This window comes from Cetorhinus maximus, chromosome 15, assembly GCF_964194155.1.
Source record: "Cetorhinus maximus chromosome 15, sCetMax3.hap1.1, whole genome shotgun sequence".
Taxonomy (NCBI): Eukaryota; Metazoa; Chordata; class Chondrichthyes; order Lamniformes; family Cetorhinidae; genus Cetorhinus; species Cetorhinus maximus.
This window is the reverse complement of record NC_135893.1, coordinates 80,220,397-80,244,773: the sequence shown is the minus strand read 5'-3', so window position 1 is coordinate 80,244,773 and position 24,377 is coordinate 80,220,397. Positions and strand designations below refer to the sequence as shown.

The following is a 24,377-nucleotide window of genomic DNA, read 5'->3' as shown; positions in this document are numbered from 1 at the left end:
AAATGAGAGTCCGCCTGCCATGGAAACGGCATGTTTCCTTGGAATGCGTAATTAATGTGGCAGGTTTGGGACAATATGGCATGAAAAGTCGCCATGGGTAAAACGTTGTTTACATCACTTACTAAGCAGGACACTGTGTAAACGATTTGACAATTTTAAGAGGTTATTAAACACTTTGCTGTCTTTGATGTGGGTGGGCACTTAATAGATGTTTGTTTTTTTAAAACAATTTACCACTTGGAAGGGCTTTAATATTTTTTGAATGGATTAGGAATTTTCTTTTTCAATATGAAGTGTGTTTGAGTGAGAGCTCTACTATATTGTTAGAAGTTTATTTTTTCATGCCCATTTCAAAGACATGGCTCCTGAGGTCTGCCCATAGTGGATACTGGGTGAGTGGCTATACTGGAGATTATATGGGGGGCATGGAGGTGACATGGAGGTATGAGGAAGCATGGAGGGGTTTGAGGAGGCATGGAGGGGGTATGAAGGGGCATGGAAGCACATGGGGTAGGTGGAGAGTGAGGGTGTGAGGAATGAGGGTTTGAGGGCCTGACATTCATCGTTACAACTAGGCCAGTGTCCTAGTAAATGCAGACAAGCGCTCTCGCCTGCTGCCCTGTTCCGTTGCTGCCTTGGGAAAGCCTACAGAGGCGGTAAGCCTGACTCCATCCCACCCCAGCCTCTGCCTCCCAAGAACAAAAATATGGTGGATGGGACTTTTTTAAAGGAGATGGGTCTGCCAAGTCTGGACATTTCCCAACTCCACCTTTCTGCCTCCTTCATGAAAATCCAGCCCTGTGCTTCTTTTTATAAAGCCAAGGATCTCACGTGCTTTTTCAAATGGCTTTATCAACTTGTCCTGCCACCTTCAAGATTTGTGTATGTCAACCGTTAGGTATCTCTGTTCCTACACCGACACCCCCTGAAACATTACCATTTAGATTATATGGCCTCTCCTCATTCTTCCTCCCAAAATGCATCACTTCACTTTTGTCTGCATAACATTTCATCCTCCATGTGTTTTCCTTTATCACCAGTCTGTCTCTGTTCTCCTGAAGACTGTTGCTATCCTCTTTATTAACTACAAGTACAAGTTTTGTGTCACCTGTCAACTTTGAAATTCTGCCTCCAAGTCCAGTTCATTAATATGTAAATAAAAAAAGCAGTAGCTCTAATCGTGCCCCTTGGGGGCACCACCGTATACTTCAATCCAGTCTGAAAAACAACTGTTGACCACTACTCTCTACTTTCTGTCCCTGAGCCAATGTCATATCCATGCTGCCACTGCCCCTTTCATCCCATGGGCTTCAATGTTGTCTATTATGTGGCAATTTACCTCCCTGCCAATGATGAAGGACTCTTCCTGCTCAGTGTCAGCAGGCAGCCAATTACAAAATCTCCACATCTACTAGAAAGGAATCAACAACTAGTGTGCAAACTGGGGATGGCAGTACTCAGGCTTATCACGTTCACCACCTTTGTCATACCTTCAGCTCATTCCATGTTGGCACTGCAGCTAATATGCCCTCCACACATATTTTAAGATCTGTAACCTCATGCAATATTTCAGACCCATTCCCCTTTGGCAACTTCCTGCATGCAAAGATAAGCTTGCACTGGGGCTCGCATATCTTATCTGAATTACCCAACCTCAGAATATATCACAAAGTTGTACTTTACCAGTAACTATTATAACCAGGATCTCCACAGAAGCCATCACTGCAAATAGTGACTGATTGTTCATTGCCAAGTAAAACCCATCTTGAAAGTTTCTTCAATGAAAGCGCCACCACTTTGAGGAAAATCCACATTGTCAGCTTTATATCAGACCATAAGACATATGAGCAGAAATAGGCCATTCAGTCTGCTCTGCCATTCAACAAGATCATGACCGATCTGATAATCCTCAACTCCACTTTCCTGCCTTTTCCCCTTGATTCCCTTACTGATTAAAAATCTGCCTATAAGACCATAAGACGTAGGAGCAAAGTAGGCCACTCAGCCCATCGAGTCTGCTCCGCCATTCAACGAGATCATGACCGATCTGATAATTGAAACTGGCAATAACAGACACCTGCTAAAATATATTTTATTATATTTTGTAAATAGGTGCACTGAACATTTCAAATTGAATAAAACCTATGTCTATTAGTGTACGTTATTCTTTTTCTTTGCTAGGAATATGAACAACACTCGCAAAGTTGTAATTATTGCTCGTCTCTGTTTGCCCTGAGCAACTAAGTAGCCAGGGTCTCTTCACCAAAGGGCACTATTGACACAGTTATTCTTCCTTCCAAAATACATCATTTCACACTTCTCTATATGAAATTTCATCTGACTGTGTCTGTCCATTTCGCTAATCTTATTTCTAATCTCCTACCCACTGTTTGCTACATTCCCAAGTTTCATTTGCCCTCAGATTTTTGAATTTGCATTCCCTATACCCAAATCCAAGTCATTAAAATATACATATAAAAAACAAGTTCTTAAATCAGCAGTATAAATTGACTTTAAAAGCTCCTTAGTTAAATCTAGGTGCAATGCATTATTGGATCTATTCTGCATTTATTACCTAAAATTTTATCTTTTTCAAAATACACACTTTTTTTTAAAAAAATGCTGAAAACTTACTTTGTTATGAAAGTGAATGATACATATTATTTAAGAGGCTGCGTTTGCTGCCAATGCCGCACACGCACAGTTCTAGTGTTTTTCCACCGTCTTTTCTGATTTACAGACTCGCACCATAAATCCTTGAAAAAGGAGGCTAACACCAACTTTTACTGCACCCGGACAGACAGGACAAAGTTTCCGAACCTGGAGCGGGTGAGGGGGCAGGGGGAATTGGGTGGCAGTGGACGTGGGGCGGTGGGGACCTACAGCATTTAAAGCTGCAGCGTTGATACATTTAGATGTTCAATTTACAGTTGTTCCCTACAGGTCGTTTGTGATGACACTGTAACTTCTTTTCAAAATGTTCTTCTATTCAAATTGAATTCAATTCATGAACACTCATATGAGCACTCATATTACACACTATGAACACTCATATTTAAATGTTAGATCATGAACCAAATCTGTCCCAATTACACAATACTAAATGTATTATGACCCACCATCTTGTACCAGAATTATATCCTGTGTGTAATCAAGACATTAACTGCTTTCTGACTGAGCAGAGTGACGTTTGCGTGGACCAGTGCACATGTGCAGATGACCATTTTGCACTGGCAGGAGACACAGTGATTTTGAGAAAGATGTATTGAAAGAATTCAGAGTTTCAGAGGTATTTTGGGTAAATATTTTCTCCGCGTACTCAGTAGCAATTTAAACAGCAAGATCTGTTTCTTTCAAAATCAAGGGGCAGAATTTTGTTCCAGCAACACCATCGTTTGGGAAACCGGTGGGAGGCCCGTGTCGACTTTGCTTGGGAGGCCTGGTGCTATTTTAATGCATTCGGGCACTTGTCTGGCCAGCACAGACCTCCCATGCGATTAAGGACCCTGCAGGGTGGAAATGCCGACCCTAAGAGCTGCCGGCCAGTCAGAGGCCAGGAGCTGCTGCTGGTAATGCTCCAAGACCTGTGGTGAATGGGGCAGGATGGGGGTCGTTGATAGGGCGGTGCTGGAGAGGAGCAGGGGGGTGGCTGGGGGGGGGGAATAAGGGTCAGAGACAAGCACAGTGGGGTGGCTTTCAGCACCCTCCCCCTTCCTGATGCCAGGTCCCTCAAACAAGCACTGAGTGCTTGTCAATGAGGGACCCTTCCCTTTGGGAGCCACAGGAGACCCGTGCAAGTCCTGTTAGATCCCTGAGCCACCACTGCCAGCAAGCAGGATTCCCACGTTAGTCATTTCCCGCCCCCAATTTAATTGGGAACAGTTTTTCCAGTGCCGGGAATTGGAGGGGGTAACCCCACACGATTCTTCCCCCCCCCGCCTCCCCTCCACTTGCCATCATTCCCAGTCTGACAGGCTTGACTAAATCCAGCCCCAGATTTGATCCTGTATGCATTAAACAGACAAAACACTCTGGTGTGGAGTCAATGCAAAAAAACAAGACAGTGCATAAAAGGCAAGACCAATCTGCTGTGGCTTATTTTCCATCAGGTGCCATAAGTGACAATTCATCCTTGAGATTTAAAATGTTACAACAGAATTACATTGCATGCAACAGGTCAGGATGGACAAAGCATAATTGAGCCAGATCTGTTCAACTCTCTTTGCTAAACTGAAAACTAACAAGGATTTCTTAAAAATTAACTTTGGCCCACAGATTTGTTCTTTTACAGATATAAATATGCTTTTCATAGTTATCAAATAAAAAAAGATCAGCTTTGGAGTCCTGTTCATGCCCAATCTTTATTTGAAGCATCATCCCATTAGATACAGGTCACAGAAAAATAATAACCTCACAAGAAGACAGCATGTATGTAACTGAGCAAAACAGGTTTTGATAACACAATGAAACCTTGAACTGTAATTAGCAAGAGGCCTATGTTTTTCAGGCCCGGACCTTATTACATTTTCAGAATCTTGCTAAAATGCCACAAACAGCCCTGAAATGAAGGAGGTCAACAGGAATGTGCATTTGTAAGTAACATACTTGATTCTCAGAGAGAGGGACACAAGCGAAAGCTGGAAAATGAATTGTATTAGTTCCATCATGGTTCATTCCTGTGCACTTTAACATACATTTTCATACTATTTAACATGCTGCCTTCACCACAATAATCACAAAAGAGCTATCTGAATGAATTAGACTTTGTGGAAGGCAAAATTAAAGATAAAAAATATCACAACAATGCAATAACATTTCAGTTTGTCGGAGTTTGTATCTTAAGCAAAAATCATTGGAGTGTAACAGAGAAAAGTGAAGTACAAATCACTAAAATTTCTAGGTGTGAAGAATGGTCTGTCATTAGCAAATATTTCTGCATTCAGAACTAATGCTTTTATGTGATAAAGTACATTTTGAATGTGAATACCTTAAAGAAAGAAAAGACAGAAAGAAGCATTTATATAGCGCCTTTCACAACCTCAGGATGTCCCAAAGCGCTTTACAGCCAATAAGTACTTTTGAAGTGTAATCACTGTAGTTAATGGTAAAGGTGTTAATTGTACACTTTCAAAGTGACTATTCATGTTGATTAGTTGATTTGTGTTGCGACGTGACCAGAAATTTGTTTCCGTCATTTAATGTTTAAAATATTACTAACCTTTTTTTTAAACTACATTTCGGATGGCTTTTCACATGGAAGTAAAATTCAACCCATGGGAGCCAAAAATAAGAGAATTCAGGGCAGTATATACCTGCAGTTCTGATGAAGTGTTACTTTTGAAATATTAACATGTCTTCCTTTTTTTTATTTGCCAATTAACTTGCTGTGCACTTCCAGCATTTTCTGTTTTTATTTCAGGTTTACATCTGCTAACATTTTATGAAGAAGCAGAATATATTATAGATCATGTGATTGAATGCAAAGATTAGCAGCATATCCATTGTTCTACTCAATACATTATTCACTTGTTTTCTATTCACATTTTGAATGCGATTACATAGTATATTTGTAGCCATTCAGAACAATTTAATCTTTCTCATATCCATGTTTACATGTAGCCATTTTGAATAGTCAGTGTTTTGATATAGATCTTCATATCACCAATAAAAACACCAGAACACACATAACTACCTAAAGCACTTGTACTAAAAACAACAGGTTTTGCAGACAAATAGTTACTTTTGCACATTTAATGATGTACACAATTGGGAACAGTTATTAAAAAGCCTTAAAGTAACTTTGGTACCAAAGGACAGTAATCCTTCTGACTACTGGTTTCTATCTCATTTTAAAGTGAGCCAGGTCCTAGTCCTTCCAATCTTTCTTTATATTGAGCTTCCACTCCCAGTGCAGGTGGTCACTTTTGTCGTCATCTGTGATATGGGACTTCATGGTGTACATGCCCCTCACCATCATTCCTTTGGGTGCTTCTTCAATTGGACTTATAAACTCGTACTCATCTGCTCTAGGGCCATAGCTGCCAGCCATATAGGTGTCCTTACTCGCTGTTTAAAATAATGGGTGAATACAATTAAGATTTAAAAAGAAGAGTTTGCAATATTTTCATCCAATTCAAGTAATTTCTCAATGACATCCACCATCAGAACATGCACCTTTAACTCGATGACTAAAAGCATTTCTGACTAGCGATGGTACAGGATAGGTACAATGAGTTATATGCTGCCTTTGGGGCTTATGGTTCAGTGAACATAATTTTCAAGTAAATATAAACAGAAAATGCTGGAAAAACTCAGCAGGTCTGACAGCATCTGTGGAGAGAGAAACAGAGTTAACGCTTCAAGTCCGCATGACTCACCTTCAAAGCTAAAGAGAAGTAGAAATGTGATGAAATTTATACTGTTTAAGGAGGGTGGAGCAGGTGAAGCTGGATAGAAGGCCAGCGATAGGTGGGGGTTAAGGAGAGATTGACAAAGACGTCATGGACAAAAAGACAAAGGGTGTGTTGATGGTAGTGATAAGGGCTAAAGAAGATGCTGATAGTGGCATAAAGGTAGGAAAGCAGAATGTGTTAATAGCAGAACTGCTACTAACTGCTTTCTTACCTTTATGCCACTATCAGCACCTTCTTTAACCCTTACCACTACCATTAACACTCCCTTTGTCTTTTAATTTATGACATCTTTGTCGATCCCTCCTTAACCCCGGCCTGTCGCTGACCTTCTATCCGGCTTCACCTGCTCCACCCCCCTTAAACAATATAAATTTCATCACATTTCTATTCCTCTGTAGCTCTGAAGAAGGGTCATACGGGCTCAAAACGTTAACTCTGTTTCCCTCTCCATAGATGCTGTCAGACCTGCTGAGTTTTTCTAGCATTTTCTCTTTTCATTTCAGATTTCCAGCATCTGCAGTATTTTGCCTTTATCATAATTGTCAAGCAACTTGATGTGAAGTCATTACTTTCACTTCCCTTGCAAAAGCTAGAATTTAATATATGCAAATAAAATCACTGTACAGAAACATGAGAGATTTCTTTTGCTTCAGTGGGGTTATTGCCCATGAAAAATAGCATCAATAGTGCCAAGCGAAGATTTAAGCACTTGCCTTAACATTAATCATTATTAGCAAAAAAAGAGAAGTACCCATTAGATATGGGAAATATCTATCCAGAGATCTTTCATTAAGGGGCCTGAGTTTGTTATAGAAATAGAATGTTGTGCTCACATCAATCCTTTTAAAAATGTACTATTTGCTTCAGGTAAGATAAAAATCAGGCAGCACAGTGCAATGAACCCCATCAAGAAAATACCAGCTCTTTAGCATTTCTGCTACCTGGGAAGAAATAAAGCACCATTTGAACCTGCAGTGGCACAAACTATTATAGAAGCAGTCCCAAGGATACACATATACTGCTAATGGCAAACCAGACTATCTCTCCTTGCTTTAGAACAAAGATGAGTATGACTTTATAGGTTTTAGATAAACAATTTAGGATATTAAAATGCATACCATATCACGCAACTCACCCTGCAAACGGCCCTTGCATGTATAATGGACATACTTTAAGCCTGAAACAATTTCCCTGTTAACCTAAAAGAGAAATCAATAAGCTATTTGAATCTTAAGTTTCAGCATTATCAATGCACTAAAACTGATTACATTTTACAGCCATATCTTAAGCTCATTAAACGTGTACAGTTACATTCATAATATGGCTGCAGCTCAATACCACCCCATCTCCCTTTCAATTCTGAGTAGATTTGCAGCTCTGTGTACCTCTCAGCCACCATTCACATCCTGCCTGGTTACAGGATGTTGACACAACTGAGATCTACTGTGTTCTTTCCTTCTCTTGTTCTCCAGCAAAAGATGGCAAGACAATTCTATTAGTAGTCCAGGTTAGCCAAGCTTCTATACAGCAAGTGAAAGGATACCATTAAAATTATATTATTGGTTCACTATTTTTCTCACCATCCTGTGGTAAACTATTTGGCTTCCATTTGTCCAGAGTGATATGGCTGAAATCATGAGTGTGCAGGATAACAATCAGATAGAAGCAAATCTGTGCCACTCTCCCAGGTCCCTGGGAGTGCATTAATGTTTACACAGAAGAGTTTGAAAACCTTTGGTGTAAAATGTTTCAGCATTCCAGAGTATGGCTCTCAAGCAAGACACACCTGAGATTTTGGCCTTTGTCAAAGAGTTAGTAACATTGCTCTAATATAACCTAGCATAAAAAAATTTATAAAAAGATAACTGCTCAAAAAATCTAACCATTTGTATTAGAAATGATATGGACGAACCTGCATCAGTACAAGGATAAAACAACATAGTGAACGAGTGAAGGGGGAAAGGAGGAATAGACTTCTAGGCATATGAATTTGTTCAATGTAACAAACGCAAAAATTACCTTCAACAAAGAAATTTTCAATCTGTATTCTACATTTTGTAGAATATATATAGTGTTGAAAGAACGTTTTGGTATGAAATATTAAGGCTCTGCAGTAACATCAGAATCATTTGGGTGAAATTGGTCTTCATAATTAGCACAAAAGAGGCAACAGTGAATCAGTCTGTTTAACGCTATTGCCAAAAAACAATTTCATTCTCATTAATCTTTTGATGGGATGATCAGTAAGCATCAATCACATGCAATGCACAAATAGTTTGATACTCAGCTGCAGGTAACACAAAACTGAACAAGACAATTAAGTTCACATATAAAATAAAGATCAAATACTGTAAGTATTAAAACGCCAGGAAGCAATATTAAAGCGGTAATGTAATCAAGGTTCAAATGACCATTAGACCTTGTAATCATTATTCTATATGCCAGCTGCGAGAGCGAGGCATTGGATTCCCTCTAAACAGTTCAATATGACAATGCAGAGCATGGCATTAAAACATTTCTTACTTTAAAGTTAATTTTCAATCTGTATTCTACACCTTCCTTCAGCACAAAGGTCGTCTTCTTCAGAGCTACCAGGTCACCTGGAAAACAAATTGTATAACAGACCAATTCATACCTTATTCCTTATAATGGGGGAGATAGTCAATATTAAATAGGATTTACAAATTACAAGACATTAATAAACATGCAAAATGGTCATATAATTGGCAAATTAATTTCAATACTGATAAGCGTGAGATGTTTCATTTTGGTAAGAAAAATAAGGAAGTCTCTTATTAGTTGGAAAATATGCATCTGAAAGAGGCACAGGAGCAAAGGATCTTAGAGTAAAAATACACAAATTACTAAGCAATGACTCAGGTTAATAAGACTGTAAAAAAACAAAGCGCTAGGGTTTATATCCAATGGGCTAGAATTGAAAAGCTATGCTAAATACCTCAGTGAGCCCACAGTTGGAGTACTGTGTAGAATTCTGGCCATCATATTACAGAAAGGATATAGAGGTACAGGAGAGAGTACAAAAAAGATTTACAGGAACACTACCAGGAATGCAAGGTTAAACCTATCAGGAAAGGATGAACAGGCTAGGTCCCCTTTCTCTTGAAAAGCCAAGTCTACTGGGTTACCTAGTAGAGGTCTTTGAAATTATGGAATGTTTTGATAGATTGCACTAAGAAGGTGGAATTTTAACTCCCGAAAATGGGTGAGATGGGGGTCATGGGAAAAATGCAAGAAATTTGAAAAAGGAACTCAATACACCTTGAACTCAAAGGGTGGAATCGTTCCAGATTTGCATAAAGTGCGGTAGTGGGCAGAAAAAAATTGTTTTACCCACTGGCTGCAATGGTAGGTTTTCACGCCGTATTGTCCCATTCCCGATGTGTCCCATCTCATTAATAATGCATTCACGAGAAACACGCTGGATCGCTGGCGGACGGGCTTGGATTTGCCCGCCACACCATGACCTCAGCACTTCCTCACTCCGGGCGCCATATTTAAAGTGCACCAGAGCGCAGCCTACTTCATGTCTACAGACCAGGACTGCTCCAGGCGACAGATGCCCCAAAAGCAAAGAAGATGGCAGCCCTCAAATTTAGTGATGTCTCTCTGGAGCATCTGCTGGACGCAGCGGGAGGCTGCCGCAATGTCCTCTATCCCGCTCTGGCCATAGAAGGTCCATCAGAGTCACCAATCCAGCCTGGAAGGCGGTGGCAGCAGCGATCAGCACCACAGGAGCATGGAGGAGGTCAGCCATCCGGTGCAGGGAGAGGATGAATGCTCTCATCCATTCTGCCAAGATAAGGCAACTACCTCATCACTCAACTCACACACTCTCAAACCTATCACACATCCACAGGGATCTCACACCTCAAGGGACAACACCACTAATTCTCACACAAACTCTCACATCTTCTTCGGGCTCATATTCTCTGGAGCTCACATCCTCATCCTGTCCATGGTTCCACTCACCACATAAAAATTCCACGTAGTGCCATGCTTCCTGCTCACTCTCTCTCCATCTGGTTTCATGCAGGAGAGGTCCCAGACCAGGGGTGGAGTGGCCCACATTAGGCCCCTCACTCACTTTGAGGAGTGTGCCATCGCATTGACTGGTGTGGACGTGGACCCTGCCTGTAGTGACAGTGAGGTCGGTGGTAAGATGTGAGATTCCTGCACTACATCATCCCTCTCAACGCAACTATGAGTGCTCTCTCTCCTGCTTTTGACTCTGCTGCCATGCACCAATTATCTCTACTTCGGTTCCCAGGGAGCTCTGCCAAGTGATTGATGCCCTCAGCCGGCCAGTCCCTCAGCTCCATCCAGATCCTCAACTCCATGTAAGGGGACACCTCCTCCATTGAAGAGCTGGAAATAAGCAGCCTAGAAGGCCCGTCACAATGCTTACCCACACCCTCCACCAGCACAGACACACACCTCAGTGGGGCCTAGATCTAGAGAAGGCGTGGGTTTACAATCTGGTGATCACCGTGCGGACACGTGTCTGAAGCAGGAGGAGGCAGGTTCAGCTGAACTCCCCGGCACTCAGAGGGCTGCTGGGGAAGAGGCATCTGTGAGGTCCCAGTCAGATGATTAGCCTCTGGATTTGGCCTCCCAACTCAGCGTGGAGAGTCAGCAGCAGGCAGGGGAACATCACACAGAGTTACTGGAAGCCCTCAACAGAGTGGCGCACGAGTCAGAGGAGTGCATCCGCCTGCTCTCTGATGAAGTGGTGCCCACATGTGCGCGTATGGAGGTCTCCATGGAAAGGATGGCAGACACCATGGAGACCCTGGTCCAGTAGAACGCAGAGATGCACACAGACCTGCACTCCATCATGGTAGCCGTGGGTGAGTTCCTGCAGTGGCAATGCGAGAGAAAAACGGGGCACCTCAACGTCCCTCCAGGTGCTCCTTCCCCTCGAGGAGTCAGGCCGGGGACTTTGGGCACCCATAGGAGGAGGAGCGGTAGCTGGATTCCCCTGGGTTATCCACTCAGGATCTCAGAGGCTGTCCACTCCCTCCGAGTCCCATTTTCTTGTGACTCCCCTCAACCTCGTCCTCTGTCATCGCAGAGGGAGCAGCTGGCCCACAGGAGGACAGCCAAAGCAAGCCTCAAGGCCTTAGCTCTCCACGGGGCACAAGCCAAAGTTATCAGAGGCAACATGGCCAACTATTGCACAAGCTGTCTCCACCCCTCCTGCGGATGTCAGGGCAGCACCTAGAAGATGTGGTAGGCCTAGAAAAGTTAAGAAATTCTGATCACAAGTGGTTGCATAGGTGAACACATTTTGTCACTTTAGAAGCTGAAAATATATTCACTTTCACTGAATAATGTGTAATGTTGTCTTTCAGCTTCATTGACAGGCTTCACCGCAAGTCCTTCCACTGCAATCCCCCCCCGCCCCCGGCACCACCTCCACCCACCCACTAGCAGTTCAGCTCCATGCAGCTGGACCACATGTGATTCTGGAGGGAGAAGTGTGTGTGTGGCACTCTCGCGCACACGCAGAGCCTTCATCCATCACACTCATCTTACTGTCCCGATCATTTTCAGTGTTGTCTGCTGGGGTTCTCTTTCCGTTGTCCATCTGAGCTGACCTGCATCTCCACTCACTGATCACACTCCCATGCAGCACCTGTGCCCGTCCAACATGAGGCTCTGCTCACTTTAGATTTCGACAACGATGGTCATAGTCACGTTTTTGATCAGCTCCCCCATCCTTTCCCCTCCCCTAGTCAACCATGTCCTATCCCCCATCACTGTTGACCCACCTGGCATCACATTCCACCTCCCCACCCTCACGTACCAAGCTGAACCCTTGTCTTTCCAGGATGTCTAGGTGAACCTTCCCAAGAATCTCACCCCCATCCACATTGACCTCCCTGACCTCATCCTTCCCGCCCCCAGGGTCAGTGTCTAACTCTGAGGCCCCACCAACCACCTTTGCCATTTCTTCTACTGCTACCAATGCATCCTCATCCTCCCAAACTTCTGGCTCTCTCTGCCCCTCTCATACTCACCATTCCTTCCTACCACACCCAACCCTCAGTTCGCTCCCAGGAGGTAGTCATTGACTCCACAGACTTCTCCCTTGCACATTCATCTTGACATCACCACCCCACCCACCCCCCCCACCCCCCGACACCTGCCTGACATCACCCCACATCATTTTACGCTCGCCAACCGGAAGATGCAGCCCTAGGTTTCACAGGGAGATGTTGGGCATGTCTATTTTTATAAATGGTTATACTTTGAACTGCCTATTTAATTCCAAGGTAGAGTAGAGTTGAGGTCCAGAGGATAGCTAATTGGCATTTCTACCTGGGCACAAGGCCTATGTGATTCATGTTGCCATGGAGATGGGCTTTGGGAAGGGAAAAGTCCATAGTAAGCCATTGTAGTATCAGGTTACATGGTTTCCTAAGATATCACTGAATCTCACAGGGCAAAGTGAGTCTGCAAGAATCAGAGAGAGAGAAAGAGCAACAGAGGCAGCTAGGCCTGCACTTGAAGCAGATAAATTGCTGACCCTATTGTTTGCAGAATGCGGGTCATGTTCAAATTGAAGAGACCAAGTTTGTGAAGAGTTAAAGGAGGCTGGAAGATTCGCCTAGCTTTGGCTAGAGGGAGGAATCTCCAGTGAAAGTCAGTTCTGGGATTGGAAGTTACCAGGCTGGGAAAGGCAAAAGGAAGCAGGCCATCGAGAGCAGGAATAGCTTTGGACAGGCTCTAGGAAAACAAAGAATCCACCCAATAGTTTTTTAAAAGATATCAGTCGCTATGGGAATTGTAACAAGTTAATTTGTGCTCGGATTTCAGGAAACTCATTCCTCCTCATTTCCCAACCTCACAATAGTACACCCTTGTAAAGAACTCACTCGCATTTAGCATTTGGGGCAGGGTTTCCACTTCTGAGGAAGAGCAAAACTAGAGGCCCTCCATATGAGATAGTGACCAAAGAGGGAATTGAGAAGGAACTTTGTTACCTAGAGAGTGGTGACAATATGGAACACACGATCACAGAGAGTAGTTGAGATGAATAGTATAGATGCATTTAAGGGAAGGCTAGATAAGCATATGAGAGAGAAGAAAATGGAAGATTAAGCTGATATAGTTAGGTGAGGAAGGATGGGAGGCAGCTCGAGTGGAAAATATACGCCAGAATGATCTGGTCAAACGTCCTGTCTTTTTTGCTGTACATTCTGTGTAATTCTATGCAACATTATAGTTAATATATTTGTCCAAGTGAGGCACTATATACACCAGTGGTACTAACCTCTTAATGCAAAATTTACATTTCACTTTTCAGCTGCATAACTGCCCAATAGATCAGGTGAGAGGACCTTTACTAGCACAATCAGAACCAGAAAACCACAAATGAGTTTTGAACACTTGGAGTTTTGAATTTTTAACCTCTGAGAACGGATAATTAATAATTATTTTAGCTCACATTCATTTAGAAATCCAGTAAGCTATTGAGGAAATAGAAGTGTATAGACTTTACAATTAATTGCTGCAATTGTTTTTTTTTCCTCTTCACTGATCAGCACTCTTTTAACGAAACCTGTGAGCTAATGGAACTAGTAAGCACAAAAAAAAACCTAAAACAGCAGTTTACGAGAACACTATATTAACTCAGTCTCCATCTGCTGCCGATGCATTTCAGATGGAAATACTAGAAACAATTGTGCACTCCCAGCACAAAAGGTTCACTCATAGGGAGCACAGGATAGAGCTAGGGTTGCAATGGTTCTTGACCCGTGCACTCACTGAATGTGCCTCTTCACTAGAATGCCGAATTGCAGCATCACCCTGACTATTTCACTGAAACCCAGGATCAAAATGCAAAAGAATAAATCCAAAGCACACAGCAGGGTGAATAAAAGTTACATTATTGTAAATAAATTAATAAAGCTTTTGGCATGACTAAAGTCTATATAGTAAAGTTTTAGGACTATTTCCTCTTTCAGGTATGCAAAAAAAAAATTGAAAAAAAGATCTGGCAGAAATGAAATTCGAGTTAGTACATTTTGCTGCTATCCGAATAAAATCTTAGTTGAAATTATAAATGCATCCATTTTCCAAGAACTAATTTGTCATTGCATTTAAAAATGTAGCAGATGTCTGAAGACTTGCATTGTTTTCACAACAGTACCAAAATAAAGATTTCTTTGTGCTGTTTGAATATCAAGTATCCAAACAATTTCATCAACACTGGCACGATGAAAGGCGTGCAGTAATCCAATGTAAATTTATTGCTCGGGGAAAAAAGCCTACTACAGCAGAAACGTCAGAAAAGATGCAAGTGTTTTAGAACACACACCAAGGTATAAAACTGAGCTACACAATTGTTTAGTGTTTGGGGAATTCACAGCATTTTACTGGCCAGAAGTCACTTTGATTGGTGATAGATCAAGATGGGGAAAAGCTAGAAACAGTGCAGGTCCAAAGAGACTTGGAGGTCCAGGTACACAGATTATTAGCATGTCATGAACAGGCACAGAAATGAATCTAAAAGGCTAATTGAATGCTGGCCTTTATATAAAGTCATTAGAGTCATTTACGGCACAGAAGTTGGCCGTTCATCCCATCAAGTTCATGCTGGCTCAGTAGAGAAAACCAGCCAATCCCATTCCCCTGCCCTATCCCCATTGCTCTGCAAGTTTATTTCCTTCAAGTCTCCATCCAATTTCCTTTTGAAATCATTGCTTTCACCGCCCTCATGGGCAGCAAGTGCCAGGTCATTACCACTCACTGAGTAAAAAAGATCTTCCTCACATCCCCTGCATCTCTTTCCCAAAACTGTAAAATTGTTCCCTCTAATGGGGAATACCTAATCCAAACCTATCAGAATCTTGTATACCTCTATTAACTCTCCCCTCAATCCCCTTTGCTCCAAGGAACACAACCCCAGTTTTTCCAAACTTACCTTGTAGCTAAAAGCCCATCCTTGGAACTATTCTGATAAATCTCCCCTGCACCATCTTGAGCCCCTTCCTAAAGTGTTGTGACCAGAACTGGATGCAATGCTCTAATTGTGGCCTAACTGGAGCTTTAGAAAGGTTCAGCATAACTTACCCGCTTTTGTACTTATGAGCCTGGAGTTTGCAGAGTCTAAAGACTCCACAGCGTATCCAAATTGATGGACTGACCCCGGAAGTCCCACCCCCAATTCTGACAGATCCATTTTTCACCAAGTGAGTAGGGGCAGGGGAAAGGTGGGAAGGATGTGATGTGGGAAACTCAAATTCAACATGGCCATTTTAACTCGGTACAGAGTTCAAGCAGACCCCGTTTTCAGTAGAGCAGAGGCCTTCTCCCACAGTGTGAGAGTTACGAATCTTTAGAGAAGTCATAAATGCTCTTGATGGGTGAATAAGGTCTATAAAACTGTCAGCTGTCAAGTTATTTAAATGACCAACCCTTTAGGAATTGAAAGAAAACTGCCTGCCTGTGTCAGATAGTTGAAAAAAAGCTGTTCTAGCAGTTTCAACAAGTGTTTGTTGACATAACCCTAATTACTATCACTATAGCATTATTATTATTTTGCTTTCCACAACCTATCATTATCACTGTGGTGAAGGAGGGTATTGTCTGTTAGTTCACAGTTTGATTGATGGCTCTGAAAGGTTATTAAAGGATTGGCTGTCTTTGACGTGGGGTTATGAATACAAAGGTTTAATTTTAAAAGGATTAAGCACTTGAGGGGATTTAAATGTATGAACAAAAATCCAGGCCAATGTCTCTATTTCCAAAGCCCAAGATCCCATTTGCTTTGTTAACCATTCACAATATGTTCTGCCACCTTCAAAGATCCATGCACATGCACCCCCAGGTCCTATGTCCCTGCACACTCTTTGGAACTGTGCTATTAAGTCTCTATTGCCTCTCACTATTCCTTTTGCCAAAATGCACCACCTCATATTTCTCTGTGTTAAATTCCATCTGCCACTTATCTGCCCATTCTGCTAGCCTATCCAAGTCCTTTTGCAGTCGATTTGTATCATCCTCACTGTTTGCCATTCCTCCAAGTTTGGTTTCATTGACCAATTTTGAAACCTTACTCTGTATTCCAAAATTAAGTCATTAATATACTTCAAAACAAAAGCAGTGGATTTAGCAGTTACCCTTGGGGAACATCACTGTCCAGCATCCTTCTGTCTGAAAAATAACCATTTACCATGACTCGCTAGGTTCTCTCCTTGAGCCAATTTTTTATCCAAGCTGATACTGACCCTCCTGCTCCATGAGCCTCAATTTTATTAACCAAAATTGTTAACAAAAACTTTTTATGTGGTACTTTGTCAAACACTTTCTTAAAATCCATATAAACAACATCCATTGCATTGCAGTCACTTCATCTGTTATAACAATAGCAAAATACTACAGATGCTGAAATTATACTCAGCAGCTCCAGAAGCACTGTAGAGAGAGAAACAGAGGCCAGAATTTTTACCTCATTGGGTGGGCACGTGCCTGACTCGAATGAGCGTAAAAGAATGCGCGATGACGTCGGGTGAGCATCCAGACGTCAGCGCGCACTCACACGGTATTTCTGTTGGCAGGCACCAGCAGGAGTCGGCAGCGCTCCCACCGACATTTAAAAGGCCTAGTAAAGTTATAATTGAATTAAGTTTTTCACTGCCCGCCCAATATTACAGCTCTGTGCCTCAGGGGGCTTTTCCTCTGTGCACTTGCGCACATGCGCGAACTTGCACACTCGCCCTCCTACCACCCCCGCCCACAGGCAGTGCTGAGCGCTGTTGCAAGCGCTCGCTTAATTGGCCCGCCAGCGTGAAATCACGGTTCGGCCCTGATTACAGACGGCGGTCGGCTTCCCGACCGCTCCCACCTGCCCGCACCAGGCCTGTCTGACAAAGGAAAAGTCCTGGCCAGAGTTTCTGAAGAAGAGTCAAAAAAAACTTGAGAAGTTAATTCTGTTCCACTCTCACAGGTGCTGTCAGACCTGCTGAGTATTTCCAGCACTTACTGCTTTTATTTCAACCTTCTTTGTTACTCATCATATCTTCAGTATTGGCTCACAAAGTGTGACCCGCGAGGGTCCTCCAGGTGGTCCGTGGGTCAGTTAGAATGCAAGTCCTTGACATGCGTTGTCATGGCCGAGGCCGTATGAGAGAACAGGCCAGAGCCCTCATCTCCACCACTCGTGTGGTGCCACACAACAAGACCAGCTCTTGTGTGGGCAACACGAGCTGTCATAAGCACAAGCAACAACAAATTAGGTTTATAAGCAATGTTTGTGTTACTGTTACAACACACAACTGTGAGATAGGATTTTCAACACATGCGGGGCTGAATACAAAGAAGAGGAATTGGTTGAACATGAAGCCTGACATGAGACTGAAGCTCGAGCTTGGAACCAGACATCACCTCATTGATGTCTCATTAAACACAGTGCCTTTCTTCCCATTAATTCTGATGAGATATTTTTCAGGGGCAAATGAAAGTGGGTGTGGTAGGAAGTCCACATGGTCTTTTGTCCCACCTAAGTGGTCCATGGATAAAAAGGCTTGCCCATCACTGGTCTAGAGGAATAGAATACAAGGGGGTAGAAGCCAAGCTTCAGGTATACAAAGCCCTGGTCAGGCCACACCTGGACTGGGAATCAGGGAGAAAACTCTTCACTGGTTTGAGTCATACCTATCACAAAGGAAGATGGTTGTGGTTGTTGGAGGTCAGTCATCTCAGCTCGAGGACATCACTGCAGGAGTTCCTCAGGGTAGTGTCCTCGGCCCAACCATTTCAGCTGCTTCATCAATGACCTTCCTTCCATCATAAGGTCAGAAGTGGGGATGTTCGGTGATGATTGCACAATGTTCAGCACCATTCGCGACTCCTCAGATACTGAAGCAGTCCATGTGCAAATGCAGCAAGACCTGGACAATATCCATGCTTGGGCTGACGAGTGGCAAGTAACATTCGCGCCACACAAGTGTAAGGCAATGACCATCGCCAACAAGAAAGAATCCAACCACCATCCCCTTAAGTTCAATAGCATTACCATCACTGAATCCCACACTATCAACATCCTGGGGGGTCACCATTGACCAGAAACTGAACTGGAATAGCCATATAAATACTGTGGCTACAAGAGCAAGTCAGAAGCTGGGAATCCTGTGACAAGTAACTCACCTCCTGATTCCCCAAAGCTTATCCACCATATACAAGGCACAAGTCAGGAGTGTGATGGAATGCTCCCCACTTGCCTGGATGAGCGCAGCGCCCACAACACTCAAGAAGCTTGACACTGTCCAGGCCAAAGCAGCCCGCTTGATTGGCACTACATCCACAAACATTCACTCCCTCCACCACCGTTGCACAGTAGCAGCAGTGTGCACCATCTACAAGATGCACTGCAGGAATTCACCAAGGCTCCTTCGACAGCACCTTCCAAATCCACGACCACAACCATCTGGAAGGACAAGGGCAACAGATAGATCGGAACACCACCACCTGGAAGTACTCCTCCAAGTCACTCACCATTCTGATTGGAAATATACTGCCATTCCTTCACTGTCGTTGGGTCAAAATCCTGGAACTCCCTCCCTAACAGCGCTGTGGGTGTACCTACACCAGATGGACTGCAGTGGTTCAAGAAGGCAGCTTACTACCACCTTCTCAAGGGCAACTAGGGATGGGCAATAAGTGCTGGCCCAGCCAGCGAAGCCCACATCCCGTGAATGAATAAAAGAAACTACAGTTGTGGGAAACAAATTTTGAGAAGGATATACTATATATTGGAGGCAGTGCAGCATAGATTTACCAGAATAATATCTATACTCCGGGGTTAAAATATATGGAGAGATTGAACAAATTAGGTTTGTATTCCCTGGAATTTGGAAGTGTTTAATTGTTCGAGGTTTTCAAGCTATTAAGGGGAACAAACAGGGTAGGTAGAGACAAACTATTTCCACCAGTTGGTGAGTCTAGGATGAGGGGTCATAGCCTAAAAATTAGAGACAGGCCTTTCAGGAGTGAAATTAGGGAACACTTCTTCGCTCGAAGGATGGTAGAACTTTGGAACTCCCAACTGCAAAAGGCAATTGAAATTAGATCAATTGTTAATTTAAACGCTGAGATTGATAGATTTTTGTTAGTTCAGCTATCAATGAATAAGGGGCAAAGACGGATATGTGGAGTTAGACTGGACATCAGCCATGATCTCATTGAATGGCAGAACAGGCATGAGGGGCTAAGTGGCCAACTCCTGTTCTTATGTTCCTGTTCCACTGTCAACCTTGTATTTATTACTATATGTTGTAAGATCACAAGAAAGGTGAGCTGATAAACAAAATTAGACTTTTTTGATTGTAATAGTTATCACTTGGAAGAACCGATAAGCGGAAGATAAACATTTGATGTCGCCGCTTCAGGAAATGTCCTGTTTTCCATTTCATGCTAAACTGTAGAAATATGAAACCTGCACAAAAACAACACTGTTTTTATGTATGGTAACCTTATGAACACTGCAATAGCACTGTGCGACATAATTGTGTAGCACGTTCTAGATTGTGGTAATTGGTTCATGTATCTTACACACACAAACACACAAACACATTTACATATCGTATGCGCTTCCTCAGGTCACTGGACATTGGCCCAGATCTTCCAATCTCCAGATAGTCAGAGACTGGATATGGCCCCCACGATGTGCTATGGGACCCCTCGGAAGTACCAATGCATTGGCTCTGTGGGAATTACCCAGAAGTTTGAACTTCCAGCGGGCAATCCCCTGCTACGCGGGACCCCCCAAAAAAGACTCCAACTCGGAGTTCGAGTTGGAGACTTCGGACGGTTCCGACTTAACTGGTTAGTTACCCAGGAAACATTAGACAGAAAAATCCTAGTCTAACTCCTGGGTAACTATACGACTGACTCCCCCCCACCCCTCCAATCACCCACACTGACCCATCTGGCTTCCCCCTCAACCCACCCTGACTACCCCTGTGAACCCCTGATTTCCCCCGACCCGACTTGACTGGCCCTACAACCCGACTCCGCCCCAACCCCCCCTCCCCACCAAAGACTCCCCCTTGACCTGACAACTCCCACCAAGTGACTCCCCCCAACCCCTCAGCTCCACCCTGACTCCCCAATGACCTGACCTGACTGCCCCATCCCCCTGACCCCCAGACTCCCCTCAACCCCTCCGATTCTGCTGGACCTGACCTGAGCCAACCTCACCACTCTACCCGACTGCCACCCTACCCCCTTACCCTTTTACCTCACCCACTCTACCCCCTTACCCACTTAACACACCCACACTATCCAAATACACAACTACACAATCGCCCATACACTTATTCACCAACACAATAGAGACATTTTGGGACATTTAAACTCCATTTTAACGTACCAGGATGTGACAGGTAGTGATGTAAGAAAGGGCGTGGCTTCTGCACAGATTCTCTCTGCTGTTCCCTCCTGCTTTTCCTGCGCTGAGCGAGTTTTGCAGGATCCTCCATCGGAAGATTGACAAGAAAAAGCCGAGGAAGGTAAGTGGACAGTTTTTTGGTTGATCAGGATTTGAAACAGGGGTTCTTGACCCTGATCAGAAGGATTGGACCAACATTTCCATCAAGTATGGGTGGCACATCTATAAGGTGCTTTTAAACTGCAAGATACATACAGCGTATGTACACTTACAATGATATTTAATTTTCAATCCTACTAAAGCCAGGCAGCAACTGCTTCCACTTCAGCAAGCAGTTTGGAACCCTCCTAATGCAACCATTAATGCGTTCTTAAATAAAAATTGAAAATGCTGAAAATATTCAGCAGGTTTGGCAGCATCTGTGAAGAGAGAAACAGAGTTAACGTTTCAGGTCAATTACCTTTCATCAATCTGAAACGTGAACTCTGTTTCTCTTTCCACAGATGCTGTCGCACCTGCTGAGCATTTCCACCATTTTCCGTTTTTATTTCAGGTTTCTAGAAACTGTCATATTTTACTTTTGAACAAACCTGTTCTTTCACCTGATAGCCTCCACGGCTGGCATGGGCCTGGCTCGCTGAGTCCAGGCCTTGAACTTTATACCTCACTGTTTCCCCAGCCCTTCCCACAACTCCCACTTCACTCCCCCCACTGAGCCTGAGAACACATAAAAAGGAGAAACTAGACTCCGGCAAAAAGGAAGAAGGCGATGGCTCTAGCGTAAAAAAAGTAACTAATAACCAAAGAGGGGAAGAGCCAGATAAGAGAGATACAGGGAAAAAAAACAAAAGCAGAAACACAGCAAAAATTAAAGAAAAGAACCAAACAAATAGAAATAGGTGGAAGGGGTATCAGCTACAAACATGACAGATACTGGTAAAAATAGAGAGCATATGACACGCCCACATTTTTAATACCCCAGTCAGCATTAGGTCAAAAATAAACGCGTTGTGAATGGATAAAGAGGTAAAAGCGATGTCCTATTTAAGTGGCAGTTCAAAGTTTAATCCATATCAGTGTAGAACATTTAACAGTGCTGACATTATATTCAATTAAATTTTGACCAAAGCCAAAATAAAACCTGACAGCTTGATTTGGCTGAGCTCAATGTTGAACGGGATAAATATTGAAGTAGTTACATATTCAGTTAGTATAACAAAAACAATTATATTGAATTGGTTAGGTTTGAGTGCAGGAAGACCATGTTTTTATTACTAGCAATTGATTCTCTCAACTGCACAGTGAAAGCTTTTCATTTTCACTGAAAGATTAAATGCAGGTTTCTCCCTCGACAGCACCAACCTCATTTTAGTCGATGACATGCTTCCTAAAGTGATCACTAAAATGACAGAGTACAGACCAGGTCCACTAAATATATAAATAGGAGGCACTGGGTGACACAATGGTCACAGGTTCACCCCTCCACCTCTGGGACCTGGGTTTCAATGTATCTCAGTCAGCTGGTCAAGTAGAATAACCTTGCCCATTTATAATTCAACTTTTTAATTAAGACAAACATCAGAAAAATGACCTGTTAAACTTAGCGCTGACTGGATAATCATACCAGTTATTAGCAATTTTTTAAACTTGTTAAGCTGGAATGTTTTACTGGTATACATTTTAGGGATTGAGATTTAGAGAGAGCTAGCAGGACTCTATCCCATGGGGGATTCACCCTACAATCATTTCAAAGTGCTCAAAATGGAAACTAGAATATCCATTTGCCATAATCACATCTCTCCACAGCGAAAGAACAAGGGTACAATCCAGAAAACACAATAGAAATGTCTTGTATTTAAAGTCAGGCCTTGAGATACAATTTCCCTTAGATTATTAGACTCTATTATTTCATCCACCTCCTGAGTCTCTAATCTGTTAACTTTCTTGAAAATACTGAGAGCCTATTGCAGTGGATGTAAATCTGATGCATGAAACAGTCAAACCAAATTCCCTTATGCTTGAGCTGTAGATTAAAATCAGCATGTTCAGTGTGGCACAACATCTCCTTACCCATTAAAATTGACCTAAGGGTTCATGTATCGGATAAGAAAGTATTACTTACAATTTTGCCCAGAAGGCCTTCAAGGACCATCCTCCAGAGGGAACAAGAACATATAACTAGGGAGGTCAACTCCCAAGGTCTGGCAACAACGACCTGACATCAGTGGTGGAAGAAGTTTAATTATTTCACGCAGTTTGTCAATGTCAGTGACAACATCTTCACAGGGCATCTCATATCCACCTCATTGTCACCCCTCACATTGCTCAATGCATCGCATCCCCATTGCTCAGTCAGCAGCACTCGCTGGCAATCAGGATTCAAGCCTGCCATTCAGATATTCCACCTCACCCTCACACATCTTCAAATGATACCAACCTCATCTCTTGCTGCCTCCACATAATTCCACATCACTCAAACACAATACAATCACTGCCATCCTAGGTTTTGTTGATGACTCTTATCGGAGGTTGTTGACCAAGGGCATGTTGTGATGGGCTGTCTCAGAAGCATGTAATGGTAGGGAATGGTAGATCCATGGTGATATAGGGAAGTTCTCCTGTGGGAACTAGAGTCTGAGCAGGAAGCTCTTGCTCAGCCTGTCTGGAATGAAGGGTCCCAGGCTGGGTTCTGCCTGCTTGCCTCCTACTCTTCCCCCCCGCCTCCTCCTCCTCCTTCCAAGGTGAGCTCCGGATTCCTGGTGGCAAGCAGTGGAGCACTAGGAAATTGGACACCTGCTCGAGTGTGAATTGAATGGCCTGTCTGAGTGATCCAGGCGCCAAAAGCATTACTGCAGTACAGTGATTGTCTGCTCCATGATGTCCCTGACTCTCGTTATACACATGTCCTCATGTGGTCAGGTGGTGAATGGGAGTCATGAGTCATCTGTTACGAGAGTAGTGTTTGACCCTGAGCAGCCATCTTCTGGATCTCTGTGGAGGCTCAAAGATGGTGGGAATGATAACATCCTGGCTACTGCAAGGATAGTGGGCATTCACCAAAATGCTGCACTGTGGATGGTCACAAGCCAACTGCACTTTACTTGAGTGGTAGCCTTTGCAGTCCTTTACCTATCCTTATTGACATGGAGGCCTGTAGAGTCATGCGCCTGTTGTTGATGTATGTCTTGTACCATTGGGATTCCCACTACCTGACAAACCCATGAGGCCTTTCATCATGCTTTTCCCTGTTGTGATCAAAACCAATATATTTGCCTCTCCTAGCACTGGTAACCTCTGGCACCTCCCGGATGCATCAAGGAATAGTGTACTGGCAGATGTTGGGTATGTCACTATTCCTGCCTGGAAGGACGGAGTCACACGAAGGTTTAATTCTACTGTGTCCTTTCCAGCCACTGGCAGCCACTGTGATCACCCCGGTGCAAGGCTCCATGTCGTGTTGAAGGAGGTGACACAGTTCTGGAGGTGGCCATAGCCATTCTGTCACCTCAGGCAGGTTCCTGGGTTAGGTGGAGGTAAGAGAGGTACTC

General features: G+C 43.3%; 1 protein-coding gene across 1 annotated transcript in view; it reads right to left on the bottom strand.

Annotated features, from left to right (window-relative positions):
- Nucleotides 1-4,342: 4,342 nt before the first annotated feature.
- arhgdig (Rho GDP dissociation inhibitor (GDI) gamma) overlaps nt 4,343-24,377 on the bottom strand; it is a 65,584-nt gene continuing 45,549 nt past the window's right edge. Inside the window, exons 4-6 of the mRNA XM_078558710.1 lie at nt 8,937-9,013; nt 7,549-7,612; nt 4,343-6,066 (exon numbers count right to left, since the gene is read on the bottom strand). Coding sequence (XP_078414836.1) covers nt 5,867-6,066; nt 7,549-7,612; nt 8,937-9,013 — 341 coding nt within the window. The 3' untranslated portion in view covers nt 4,343-5,866. The remainder of the gene's footprint in view (nt 6,067-7,548; nt 7,613-8,936; nt 9,014-24,377) is intronic.